Source organism: Rhodamnia argentea, chromosome 2 (assembly GCF_020921035.1).
Source record: "Rhodamnia argentea isolate NSW1041297 chromosome 2, ASM2092103v1, whole genome shotgun sequence".
Lineage (NCBI taxonomy): Eukaryota > Viridiplantae > Streptophyta > Magnoliopsida > Myrtales > Myrtaceae > Rhodamnia > Rhodamnia argentea.
This window is the reverse complement of record NC_063151.1, coordinates 17,560,894-17,575,534: the sequence shown is the minus strand read 5'-3', so window position 1 is coordinate 17,575,534 and position 14,641 is coordinate 17,560,894. Positions and strand designations below refer to the sequence as shown.

Here is a 14,641-nt window from a genome sequence, read left to right as displayed (position 1 = left end):
TGACACCCGATTTTTGCTCACTTTATTTTTAAGAAAATGATTAAAAATCCATCAAAATTCATAAAATTTTGAATCTCAACCCTCTCTCAAATCAGGCCGTCCATTTTCATTTGGACGGCCCGATGTGAGTAATTGTAAGCATGTCACGGAAACCCCAATGTTAGGCGATCCGGATTCGATTTACGCTAATGAGCCGTTTGATGGAGGCAAGATCGGGTCTCTCAAACCACCACCGAGATTGCAAGAGTGACGCCGACTCGGTGATGGGCTCGCTTCCAATGTATCCGAGATCGCCGTCGATATTCGCTCAAGGGAAGAAGATGGTCCAAGAAGTTCTCTCCTCTCTCCACCCGAAGAGAGACTTCGACCCCTTCTCCGCAGCTCTCAAACCAAACCACCATGGAAATGGAAGTCACGATTCCATGGTGCTCGGGGAGGTGGGCTTGTCCTCGGGCCGTGGTAGCCTGCGGTGCGGTGCCGAAGGAGAGGGGGATGCGGGATTGATAGGGGGCAATGGTGATGGCGGTGGCGAGGAAGATGCGGAGGGGAGGGAAGAGCAAAAACAAATAGAAACAGGAAAGTAAAAAAAAGAAAAAGTAAAGGACAAAATTACCCTTCGGTTAAGCCTTTCTTTGAAGTAATTTAAGCACTTCAGACTCTTATTTGAAATAAGATTCATTTTAAATCCTTATTTAAGAAAATGATTATACTTTAGGTGCTTATTTAGAATTTTCTCGCTAGTTGTGTCGATCAAGAAGGCAATTATAGCATCTAGAGTAGGTAGAACGTAGGAATTGCTCTAGATTTTCCATGAAGTTTCGTGGAGGGGTCGATTTTCGCATAGCACAATGCAACTTATGGATGACTTGAGAGGTCGTTCTCGTGAAGTCAATTTTTAACGTTTCCTTTTAGGTCTTTCTCAGTCCTTTGCCACTACATCAAGTTCCATGAACTTTCAATTTATTGCAGTACCCATAATAATATGCCTGTATTGTTGAAATCCGAACATGGGATTTTCAAATTCTACCTTGAAAATCTCCTAGCGTGCTAGCTAGTTGCGCAATGTCAAGAATTGGGCTGGCACCTTCATATTTACATTCATTACAAGGGTACAAGTCGTCTCCATCATAAACGGAATGATGATATCTAGCCAGCAGCTTGAACGTAGGACCCTTTCCGATTGTCCTACGAAGTTTGTAAAACGGTCGGATTTCACTTGGTGTAATGCGACTTGTGGAAGACTTCATATTTCGTTCTCATGAAGTCATTTTTTGTTGTTTCCTTGCAAGTCTTTGTTAGCCCTTTGCCTCTTCATCAAGTTCCTCAAACATTCAATTTATCGATGTAATCGGAGCAGTTTGCACTTAACAGGTGGAAAATTAAACATGCGACTTTTAATTCTTACCTTAGAAATCCCTCGACTCGACACACCAATGGGCTGTGCGAACCGAGATAACAGTACAATGCATCTTGTGAAGTACTTCATACATCGTTGTCATTGGACGTTTTCTATTAGGTCTTTCTTGGCTCTTTGCCTCTCCATCGGGTTCCACGAACTTTCAGTTTATTAAACAGTGATGTCAAATCCAGAGGTCTCTTTTTCTTGGTGGGCCAAAGGAAAACGCGTTTGAGTTTGGTATAAAAAAGGTTGGAATTTGTGGGAGTCTTGTTTTATCTCCTACTCGTTTCATTGTGAAACAAACCCACAAGCAGAGAAGAACTGAATCCTATATCGTTATAGCTGGTCTGGCTTGGCTAGAAGAATGAGCAACCACCAAAGCAATCAAGTAAGTCTCCTGAATTTTCGCTTGCCTTCTCGGATCCTTGACTGCTGAGTTCATTGAGTAAAACTGAAGTTGAAGGATGGGACCACGAAACTCTTCTAGACAGTTTCCTCGTCTCGTAATAAGGCCCATCTTGGACTGATGACGTATTAAAATAATCCGGGTCTCTGGCTTATCTCTTACTTGGCGGATTCTATTTTGTCTAGTGGCATTGCTGTGACGAGAGTCAGGATAGAAAAGGGTTGATTACTATTGATTTGTTTTATGTTCAATGTCAGAACAACTTGTTCATCTTCGGCGCATGAGATTTAGCCTGAAATCATGTTCGGAGATCAGCTTATTTTTATCCATATTCATTTTTATTTTTTCACTTCCCCTTCCCAGCCCAGGTCTGCGCTCTCTCCTCCTCCTCCTCCTCTTCTTCGTGATCTGCATTTCTACGTTGCTACACTTCACCCACCGCCACGGGACAATCGAATTGGGAAAATGTCGGAAAAGTTGAAACCCTTCATCCATGTCGTCGTTTGGCCAAATCGAGAGAGAGAGAGTGCTGGGGGAAGAGAGTTCAGGTGCGAGCGCAAGACCAAACCATCGTGCGCCGCTGCCGTCGTCGCTACCCGGGGGGTTTGGCCTCGTGGGTGTCGGGGGTAGAGCTTTTGTAAAAGGAGGAAGCTTTCCTTTTGGACTCTCACGGTCTCTTCACTGGTTCTCGTTTGGGGTCAAGAGAAAAAGAGAAGGGAAAAAAGAAAAGAAAAGAAAGGAGAGGGAGCGAATCTGAGGCGCAATGGAGCTCCGCAGAGGAGGAAGAAGCAGTAGAGTTGGAAAAAAAAAAAAAAAGAGCTCTGAGAGCTCGTTCACAAGGGAGAGGGAGAGCTCTGTGATTGTTGAAGGGCGAGACTCGAGAGAGCTCTTTCTTTCCTGGGGAGGTCTTGAAGGAAGAGTCCCTGAAGCAAAAAAACAAAACAGAGCAGTTCAGAGAGCAAAGAAAAATCGTGAGCAAGAGTGAGAGACCGAGTCGAGTTTTTGAGTCCAGACAATAGATCCAGACCTAGTTAACGTGTACACGCTTCTTTTGGACTGTGTTGTGCCTTTTTATGTGTCGTTTTGATGAAATCGCACGGACCGGACCTTGCTCGAACCTCGTCGGGGCCGTGATCCGCGGCCTTCAAACGGACGACATCGCGCGCGGTCGAATCCGTTTGGGTAAGTCGTTCGACCTTTATTTATCTTGTTGCGGTGTTATGGCGTCGATCCTGGCGGTTGGAGTTGGCGGATGGCGTCGTTGATGGGGGGCGGTTCCGGTGAGGTCCAAGAGGGAGAACCTGTGAAGAAGACCCTGTGAAAAGCATCGTGGAGAAGACGACTTGGGCTGGGAAGGGAAAGTAAAAAAATAAAAATAAAAATAAAAAAATCCAAAAAATTCGAAAATGTATATATTAAAATATTATATCGCTAGTCGGTCAGTATCCATATTAGCGCCGGTCGGCCAAAAGGGCTTTTTTTTTTTTTTTTTTTTGGTAAGGTAGTCGGCCAAAAGGTTTAGGACTCAATCATCCAAAAAAAAAAAAATTAGGACTTTTTTGGTAATTTTTTCTCAATCCGAGACGTGAAGGGCCGTTTGAACAAGATGAAAAATCATGATCTTGCTTTACTACATGCTTATTATCGCATTAATTATGTTGTAAACCTATGCAGGACGCTAGAAACGATGATCAATCCGGGACGCAAGATCATGCCGCCATCTACATCGAGGATCTGCTTCGTGAGATGCCTCCAACCTCGCCAGAGCATAGTATATTTAGGGTTAGCCATGTACTACGCGAAGCAAACGAGAAAGCCTACGAACCCGAGATTCTAGCCGTCGGGCCTTATCACCACGGAAGCGACAGATGCAAATTTATGGAGGAGCAAAAACGGCCGTGCCTGCAGCGGTTGCTTAAGAGGAGAGACGAGGAGAGCGTCCACAGGTACATGCCGATACTAAGAGAAATGGAACAGCGGGCGCGTGATTGCTATGCGGAAACCATCCACCTCTCCCAAAATGAGTTCCTGGCGATGATGCTCATTGATGGTTGTTTTGTCGTCGAGCTTCTCCGTGAGTGCAGCATGAATGGCCCGCATATGGAGGCAGATTGGATTCGAATCCTATCCTCCCTCCTGCGCGATTTAATGCTGCTCGAGAACCAACTCCCGCTGTTCGTCTTGAACAAGCTATATGACATGACTAAATGTCCGAACGAGCATCGCAAGCTCATCGACATCGCCATCAGGTGCTTCTGTGACCGACCAGTAGACTTGGACAGAAATGCGACGCTTCACAACATGCTTCCCGACAGCAAACATCTCCTGCATCTAATGCACACATACTGGACTTTTGGCCTGCCTCCTGCGCGCCAGCCAGAAGGTAGCACCGCGCGGACGGAGGCACAGAAGGAGGTGAGATCCATGCTCCCTGCGACGGAGCTGAGGGAGGCTGGAGTCAGGTTAAGGGCGGCACATGGGCGACACCTTATGGACATCAAATTCAAGAACGGGATACTCGAGATACCGGTCTTCACTGTAGAGGACTCCACCGAGTCGCTATTTCGAAACCTGATTGCGTACGAGCAGCATCGTCAATGCCGAGACATCAGCTACATGACGGACTACATGTCGTTCATGGATTGCCTCATAAACTCTTCAAAGGACGTCAAGCTGCTGCGCCGCCGAGGGATTATCGTGAACTACTTGGGCGATGACGAGGGAGTGGCGCAGATGTTCAACGAGATTGGTCACGGCGTCACTCTTACCAATTTCTATTACGTTGAGATCTCCCGCAATGTGAATGAGTATTGCAACAAGAAGCGGAACCTTTGGATGGCGAAACTGAGGAGGGAATATCTCCATAGTCCTTGGGCTTTCTTGTCAGTTCTCGCGGCCATCGTGTTGCTCCTTCTCACGGCAACACAAACGGCATTTGCTGTTCTTTCTTACAAAAAGCAAAGTTAAATGTGACTATTGTCCGTTTGAATATTTCCCTTGGACCAATTGCTTGTGTTCTATAGCCAATAGAGCAATGTCTTGGTTTTCCAACGAGGATGAACCATGTATGGTTAAAGGGAGATATTAAATTAGAAATGATTATGTGATTGTCCTTAATTCATTATAAGATTAACCGCTTATTTCGGGCCAATAGGCATGGAGTCTTGCCGGTAAGGGATTGGGGAGGGTGGAGAATCTAGTTTCATAGGTGCAGAGTTCGATTACGTTGCTCTGTAAAGAGGCAAAGCAAAAATCACAGAGTGAGAGTTAGAGATATGATAGACAAAAAAAAAAAAGCTTTTTTGGGAAAAATTAATAACAAATAATTAGGATTTATTGTGGGGTATACTCTTTTTAAGAACTTGTGGCCCAAATATGTTATTACTTTCAAACTCAACTGAGGATTTTTATGCTAGCAAATCCCTTATATAGTGAAAAGTAATTGGAGTCTTACCATGTCACAATATCAATATTGGTGTGGATTTTGGAAGATTTGTATTGTACTTACTTGACTCTGAGAGATTCTACGGCTAACCCCATTTAACTAAGGCAGATTTCCAAATTTCCTTTTGCCAAAAAAATTGAATTTTGTTATGTGCTAGTAAACATGTAAGTTGAGTCCGTGGCAATAGTAGAGGATGAGTGAGTAATCACAGCATATGAAGGATGTAAGAAAACCAAAAGGAGGGGATAATTTTACAAAGAGTTATTGACCAATTATATGATTGTTAATTTAGTCTCAAACATTTCATTTAGTCCTAAACATTACGAGGATTTGTTAATTTAATCCTAAATATTTTAATTGTATCAATTTATTCCTAAAGGTTTTGAAAATTTGTCAAGATAGTCATTTTCAATTGTTTCCGTTTAGTCCTAAATCTTTTTTGACAATATGTTAATGTAGTCATTTTCAATTGTATCGGTTTAATCATAAATCTTTTCATAATTTATCAATGTAATCTTTTTGGTCAACAATCCAGATAATAGGTTTAGGACTAAATTGGCAAATTGTCACAACGTTTGAGGGTAAATTGACACAATTAATAAAATTTAGAATTAAATTAATCGTTGTACAATAGGTTTAGGATTTTTCGTATAATTTTCTCCCAAAAGGAACATGGGCACTTTCTCGCAACACTATTTGTACATAGGGGTGAGCATAATGGACCGACTGAATTTGGATCCGCTTAGAGCGGATCGAATCAGCCAATTGAGTTCGGTTCTCAAGGCTCCCGGTCCGGCCACTGGTTCCATAAAAATGGGACCGGTTATGATTGGTTCGGTTTCTGAGTTCAAGGGGAACCGCATCGACTGGACCAGACCAAATAATATACATATATATGTATATATTTTATAAATTTCCTAAATGTATAACCAAATCTAAACTTGATGCTCGCTGATTCAGCAGCAGACACTTCTTTCCCTCTTTTCACGCATTAGACTAAGTAGTGGAGCCGATCTCAAATCTCCCATCCGAGACCTCCTTTCGTCGTGATATCCAAGATATTTACTGATTTTCTTGTCAAATGGATAAGCATTGTTACTACCAATTTTCGGCCATTAAAGGATAATGGACTTGTCCGATTTCCACTTCACTATGAGCTCAGTTCAATTCATTTTAGCTCGTCTACCGCTGATCCAATACAAATGCAATGAAATTATATGATAAATGAAGCGATGAATGCAAATATGAGAATTAAATATTTTTTCTAGGGACCGGGGTCGATCTCTAATTTTCTACGCAACAAATGAACAAATGGATGGTCGAAATTTAGGTGTAAATAAATCCTTAAGCTCCGATCTGCTTTCATCGATAAGTCCAACAAACATCGTTGTTCATTCATGGCAAAACCCATTTTGATTATAACTTACTACGATGAATCAATAATAGAGATGCCAACATGAAGACTAATGACAAGATGCTGACTAAGAAGTTACCCATTCCCGACCTGGCCGATTAAACTCTATTTCACGAGAGTAGTTGTTGATTCATTGCGAACTAACAACATATTGATGGGGGACTAATCTAAACCATTTCCCTGATTATTTGGAGATATCCCAAGATGGTTATTTGCTAGTCAAGGCTAGAGTAATTCGCTGAAGAGTCCAAGTTGTGAGTCTCCATTCTTTAATACATTCTAGTTTCTAATTATCATCAATGCTTGTTCTAGTTACTAGGTGTTTAATAGCTTTATGGTTTCCATGTTTCTTAATTGCTCGTCTAGTCCCCATGTCGTTAATGTTTGTCTATTTCCCATGTTTGAGTCATTCTATATAGTGAGTCGAGTTCTCAATTACAACGCAGACTTGTTGATTGAATGAAAATTTCTTTTTGTGAGTTAAATTGTTAAACCCTTGGTTTCTTTATTCTTGGAGAGTGGACTACTTTTCAATGGTGAGCCAAAAGCCATTTAGTTTGGGTTGGTCGATTATCTTTTAGACATTGGTGGTGAGTTTGTATCCAATCTCGATCTTTATCCCTAACCGATAGTGCATCCTTTATGCCTTGGTGGTGATTGTTGATACCTGATTTTTTATTGCTTTGTTTTTAAGAAAATAATTAAAAATCCATCAAAATTCATAAAATTTTGAAAATCAATATTGGCCAAGCATAAGGTGCCAATATTAGCAATTTTTCGCATTTTTTTAAAATTTATTTATATTAGAAAATAACCATAAATTTAAAAAAAATAGTATTTGTGGCCTTAAAAATATGGGAAAATAGTCAAAAGTTTTATTTTAATTTCACTTTCATTTTGGTCACTTTAAGTTTCAAATTTTTGATTTGGATCCTTGCAATTTCAAATTCTTACATTTCTCCTCGATTGGACAAAAAATTCAAAATTGAGTCATTTCTAGACTTCTTTTCACTCTGAATCGGTTGTGACATTTGATCCAAATATCTTTAATTGCATTTCAATCAAACCAATTTCATTAAATGAGGACATTGAAAATTTGACCTAATTCTTTTAATGCAATTTAGTCCCCAATTAAGATTCTTAGTTAACCGCTCAATTTCATTTGAGCCAAAGTCATTACCCAAGGATAATTGACCTTTCTAAGTACATTGATCGTGTTAAAGTGGCACAATTTGGCCATTGAATGCTTCGATTGACCAATTTTTACCCATTTTTGACATATTACTTTGGGTTTTTACACCTAATCAACTCAATCGAACCAAAAGTCATCATTTCTAAATGGTTTTCACATCCTAGAATCCAAACAATGACCTTGTGAAATCAAGCCATGGCGACATAGCATAAACCACATATAAGAGGTCTTAGAAGTTTATCGTGGTTCAAACTCTAGATATGATTATAGACATTAGATGTGATCCAGCCTTTATGAACTTTAGATCAATTTTTTTTTATGACGACTACTCCTCTTGATGTTTGATTCTTGACGCATCGAAAACCTTGGTACTTCTAGCTTCAAATCGTACTTTTGAAATCTAGAGGTTGCACACTCGGAGGGTTAAACATTGAACCAACGAATTTAACGAACATAACGGATTATCCAAAGAGTGGGCTTGACGAATGAAGCTCATCTATGAAGTTTCGAATACGATTAGGACCATTTTCATCGTAGGTCCAGCTTTTGTCCCAGTTCCGATCGACCAATTGACTTTTTGACCATGGGAAAATAAAATTATGAGCACTTTCCACCTAAATGTATTCTGTCAATTAGTATAGCCTATCTTTTATAAATCCCAAAGTCCTAATGGGCTTATTTTAGGCAGCCAGGGGAAAGCTAGTTATGAATTGTCACGCAAGCTGATGGTTTTACTAGACAACTTTTGGATGCTTGTGTTTTAAGTCGACAACTAGCGTTCGACAAACTAGGCTGATTTGGCCACACGGCGAGTGAGGCGACAACGATCGAAGACAAGGGTTGGTGGCTTGAGGCGACAAGTGGAGAGATTTCGATTTGGTTGCCATGTTTCTTCAGTATTTTGAGATTGATTTCTATCAATGTTTTAGGGGGCTTTATAATTAATTAATCTTCCTCTTTAGGCAATTTAGGGGTGATGTGCAATCTACAACATGCTTGGTAAATCAGGTGAGCGTTAGCAAATGGTAAAAACTCGAGGTGAGCGAAAAAGTACGGGAGCCTGAAAGCTGGTACTAACCAAACTTGATTTGTTGGGCTTGTCTTATTTATATTGTTCGGGTCGATCCGGGCCTTCAGGCCTAATCTCAGGCCCAAAATGACCTTAACCGTCCTGAACTAATTTTAAAAAGAATGATAATGTGTATCGAAAATATACGTTAATTATTCTTTAGATACCTTTAATAAAGTCATAAATAAGTTAATATATGATTCAATTCAAATGACTAAGAAGTGATGTGCTGATATGAGTTGAATTCGACAGAGAGGAAAGGAGAGAACTATATCCGGAAAGTGATTTTTGAGGTCGAAAATGGCGCGAAATCCCTTTCGCAATTGGTCGAGTAGTGAGCACTAAACAAGCCTTCGGATTGTGCTTACGCGGCTTATAACTCAGGCCCCGGTCTAAAGTTATGCTCCGTTATAGTTGAGGTGCTTGGGAATGCAATTTGTGAATTTTAAAATAATAATATGTTAATTGCCTTATAATGAGATATTCAGATTAGAAATACAATAAGTAACGATTATTTTTAATTTTCACAATAAAAATACAGATCTGAGCTTGAAATGGACCGGTTTAGTTCGTTCCAAGTTTTTTTGGGAAAATTACCAAAAGAGTCCGAAATCTATTGTAATTGTGTCAATTCATTTCTAAACTTTTTTTTTTTTGTAGATTTACTCCTAAATATTTTGCAATTGTGTCAATTCGGTCCATCCGGTTAATTTTGACCTTCTAGCACTAACGTGGACGCCGACCGGCATCGTAATATTTTATTTTATTTTTCTTCCCTCTTCTTCTTCCTTTGGCCAGAGGCGACATCCGGTGAGGGAAAAAATAAAGAAAAAATAGAATAAAAAGTATTAAATATTAAAATATTATGTCGCCAAACAGCCGGCGTCGTGGCCGGCGTTCACGTCAACGTTGGATAGTCAAAATTGACCGAATGGACTGAATTGACATAATTATGAAAGATTTAAAACTGAATCAGTAAAAATTAAGTTTAGGATTGAATTGATATTATCGTATCTAGGAATTTCCAAGCCCAGTCTTTTCGGGTGGGGCAAAAATGCCTTGAGGCTAGATCCGTGATCACTCTGGTAAAAACTATCATATATGGGGTTTGGCGGTACACTAATAAACGAATAAGTGCACGACAATGCCCCAGTTATAATATTATCTCATCTAGATAAGTTAATGAAAAATAAAAACAAAACTAAAAAGAAAGAAAAGAAAAAACAATTGAATTGAAGAGAGAGAGAGAAAAGAGGAGGAGGGAGAGAGCGGGCACAATGACCACACTGAGGGGGTTGCAAACCCTAGGCTATGGCCAGCATAGCATGGTGGCGCGCCGATGAAGACACGCTTTTCCTCTGTCTCGTGACGGATCGGATCAGTTTAGATCGGTCGTCGGTGTCTCGACCAAATGGGATTATGCTATTTGCACGGCATCTTTGGATGTTGCCACAGCCGTTCAATGTACTAGACATCATTGCCCTCGTGGGGGTCCTGCACATATATGTTCTTATGCATTTTGTGGGTTGTGCAGTTTTCTTTAGAGATTATTTTTAATGAAAAGTAATGAGGCCGGTCTCCGCTAATACTATAGATATAATAATATACAGTGTACTTACTTGAAAGTTACTCTTGGTGTTTTACCAAAAGAAAAAAAAGGTTCCTTATATACGGGACAAATGAATAATTCGTTTGTTTCAAATGTCGAAAGTATAGAATGAAAAGTAAATTAAGGCTCACGCTATTTTCACCCATTTGTTGGCTCTTAATACCCTCTACCACATTGAATTGACTATATTATTCTTTTGTGGATCTCACTCTCAATTTAAGATTATTTGTTACCTTTTTTATTCCTTTTCTTTTGTTTCAATTTTATTAAAAGACAAAACTACCCACATCCCTTTCAAACAACTATTTTTTTTTTCCATAGTCGCTTCTTATACTAGTACATTTCAATGTTTCCTTTGTGTTTGTCTTCTTCTAAACTTATCCCGCCAATTATTAGCTTTGTTTCCCTAGATAATCCTCATGATCGTGAATTTCTTGACCTTGATTTTCGGCAGAAACTTATGATAATTTACTCAAGGATTGGATATTGTGACTGATGAATGCATTATACACGATTTGCTCATCTTTCATTGCATTATTTTTTGTAGTGCAGTCACTATACAAGACAATATTGAAGAGGACCAAAATTACTTAAATGTATCCATTGATGATGAAACGACAAATGGAGAACAATAATCAATCACATCTACAAGTTCATTCGGAGCTTTTCGAACTTACATTGAAAATTATTCGTTGATGTACATGTGTTTTAAGTTAATAATGTCTCTCTTATTGATGTAATTGAAAACTTATACTGTTTGATTCTGGTGAAATATTTTTTTAGGGGAGTCAAGCAAGTGAACAGATAATATTTTTTATTGAGATGTAACTTGTTATTAGTGCAGTGGATAATTTTAATTTTGTTGATTATTTTATGAAAATTCCGATGCACTAAAAAAAAAACATGTGTTTGCAAATGGTTTGAATGGGTTGGTTTGTAATGCCATTAGAATTGCCATAATTTTTTTTTTGTCTACAGCTCATTATACCATGTGATCAAGGCATATATAGTATTCTACATAACAATGTTTGGAGCATTTTCTTTTGCATTTGCATGGTAATAATTGGATGTTCAGAAATTTTTATGTACTTAACTTTGTCATATTATTAACATTTTTAACATATCTTTTGAAACATCATGCAATGTGGCATGAAAAACACATAAAAGTTGGACTATTAGGTTCACTGAATATGAAAGTTGAGTAGTTAAAATACAAAGCCTATAACGTACTGACTTATATTGAAGTTATAGTTAAATGAAATGCGTACTTAAATTGGTAGATGGAGTCTTTTCTCTCTTACTTGTTCGTAGGTTATTTTTTAAATAATAGTTTCCCAGTACAAAAAAGAGAGAGAAATATACAACTCATTAACACAACAGTTAGTTAGCTATCTACCAAATAAGCTATTTTTTTTGGAAAAGAGGGACGCTAATTTTGAAGAAAAAAAGGAGAAACAAGGCAAGAAATAATCTAAAATTAATATTGGGTCTCACATTTAACCTAATAAATACTGCTTGGACAGTTTTGTCTAGAGTAAAATTGAAATCATAAAGAGAGAAGAAAAAAAAAATAAAAAAAATCATCTTAAATCAAGAGTGAGACCTGCAAGGATGATGTAATCAATTCAATATGATGGGGAGTGTCAGAAGCCGGCAATAGGATGAAATAGTTTGAGCATAAATTAATGCCCAAAAAGTTGTGATTAAGACGCTTGCGCATTTCAACTCGGAAAGTGGAAACATGAAAGTTCGACCCCATTGCCGCTGATTCTATGGGGTCACCTTTAAGAGCCATGAACCGATGCGACTCTATTAATTATTCGGTGTGCTCTTGAAGTGAGAATTGCCAAACTCATCATGAATTAATTGATTATCAATCCGCAACAAATCACACCGTTTTTAAAAGAGTAAACCCCCTAAGAATTTCTTTTTCTTTTCCTCCTTACAAAAAGCCTGAGGGGGCAGAGGTTAAGAATTAGGCACACCGGCCATGCATATTAATGAATAAAATGCGAATTCTCGATCGAAATGTACAAAGAAAAGCAAGCAATCAACAAGATATTGGCCAAGATGGCAAGAGAGTTTACTTTTCTTCTTATGATTTTTTTATTCGAATGGTTGAGAACACTCAATGAATAGAATCCGAAATATATTAGGCCGATATAGGAGAAAGAGTTTTAAAAGCTCCTTCCAAGGTGGTCCAACTAAAATGCGTGAAAATTGACGTGGACACTACTAAACCCATAATAAAAAAGCGAATAATTTCTTTTGAAGAAGCTTGAGAGAAAAGAGAGAAATAAGATAAAGATTCAAGATTGGAAGAGGAAAATTTTTAATTAGATGACTTGGCACATCAATAAGGGAGGCCCACATTTGACTTTGATTTTTTTTTTTTTTTGTGAAACTCTGTGTTGTTTTTTTTTTTTTTTTGGTCATAAAACTCTGTGTTGTTGAACAAGGGCATTTTTGCAGTCGCAAAATTCCATCAAATGATGGTGTGGGAATAGTGGGGATAAGTAATCGATTGATCTTCGACCCAAAAAAAAAAAAAAAAAAAAAGGTAAACGGTTGATCCACCTAAGAACCGGATTAAAAAAGTTGATTTTATGTCAGAAACGCCGGTTCGACCTTGTTGATTTCAGAAAGAACGGATTCAATTCTTGGTTTCGAGGTTCGGTTTCCGACTCATTGTCAAAAGACAAGATCAGTCTGACTAAAACAAGAATTTTTGGAATAATAGGCAAAACATACCCATATAATATCAACTATGCGACCTTTACGAAACAAACCCAGTTCTATATCCAAATATTACTAGTAATTTTTTTGGAACCGACCTATGGAATAGTTTTCATGTTATGGTCGGGAAAAGACTAAAACTGATTACCCCGAAGAAATAATGCGGAATAGAATAAAAAGAAATCGGTAACATTATCCATCATGTTCAAGTTTGTATCTTGACGATCAGGAATGGACAATCTTTATGTGACAAAGTAAGCTCATAGCAACCTTCCAAACTCGTGTCTTGCCAAAAAAAAAAAAAAAAGTTTCAATGATATTTATGCCCCCAGAAAATAAATAAATGTGGCACCATACTAACAATTGACAAAATGGTCATCCACAGTAATGAATTTAAATGACATCATATATCACAAATGTCTCGCGTGTCTAAATTCAAGATTTTCAATAATTGACCGGTATATGTTCCATCTGACGGTCAACAATCCCCAATTTTGAATTCGTGGGAGTGCCCTATCCTATCCTATGATGCTCCGAACTTATTTTCAATAGTGATCCCAATAACACTTCTTTTTTTTTTTTTTTTTTTGCTAGTTGATAGAGTGCAAAAATGAAATGTGAATGACAAGTGAACTTTTTTTTGGTCGGATATGACAAGTGAACTGAGAATTCGGAATTTTCCCTGCCACGGAGATAGCAATATTGGCTAGAAACCCATCTATCAACATAATTTTAGTAAGCTAAATTGTATACGGATTGAAACGAGTTTAAAACATTATGCCTTAGTCTATGTGTGTCCTTGTACCCGATCCATATTCAGCCCATTTTGATTACCAACTCAAGCTCAAAATGCAAATAAAAAAAAAAGAGAATATATATGTCTGTTAATCGCATTATTTTTTCCTATATAAATATTCCTTCAGTGTATACCATGCTTTGTTTTATGTGTTTTTGGCCGAAAATAAATTTGGCCACATTGACATGAAGCAATTTTGAGGTTAAATCTAATCGTCAATATTATAAATAATAATCAAGTAAAGCCCGGTGTGTAGCTTAATTAAGTGTAAATTTCTAGCTTTAAGAGAAATACCAATATAGGTTTTTTGTATTATTTCTTAATTCTTTTCCATGTTTAGTTTGCTTTTAATTGATTTTTCCTTTTAGCATGCTATTTCCTCCAAATAAAAAATACAAAAAATTGAATTCCAAATTGAGTTTGGTATGAAACTTGAATTGGGTTCGGTTCGAAGCGGATATGGATGACTTTAATTCGACCCGTTTCCGACCCATCACAATCCGACCCGACCGACCCCGTCCCTGTCCCGAAGCCAAGCCTGTGAGTCCTCGAACCGCCAGCAGGCGCAACTTCAA

General features: G+C 38.3%; 1 protein-coding gene across 1 annotated transcript; it reads left to right on the top strand.

Annotated features, from left to right (window-relative positions):
* Positions 1–1,675: 1,675 nt before the first annotated feature.
* Positions 1,676–4,811, top strand: LOC115747880 (UPF0481 protein At3g47200-like). The gene is made up of 2 exons (XM_030684212.2): positions 1,676–1,787; positions 3,480–4,811. Exons 1-2 carry the CDS (start codon positions 1,764–1,766, stop codon positions 4,770–4,772), a joined length of 1,317 nt encoding a protein of 438 aa, XP_030540072.1. The 5' UTR covers positions 1,676–1,763; the 3' UTR covers positions 4,773–4,811.
* The last annotated feature ends 9,830 nt before the right edge of the window (positions 4,812–14,641 follow it).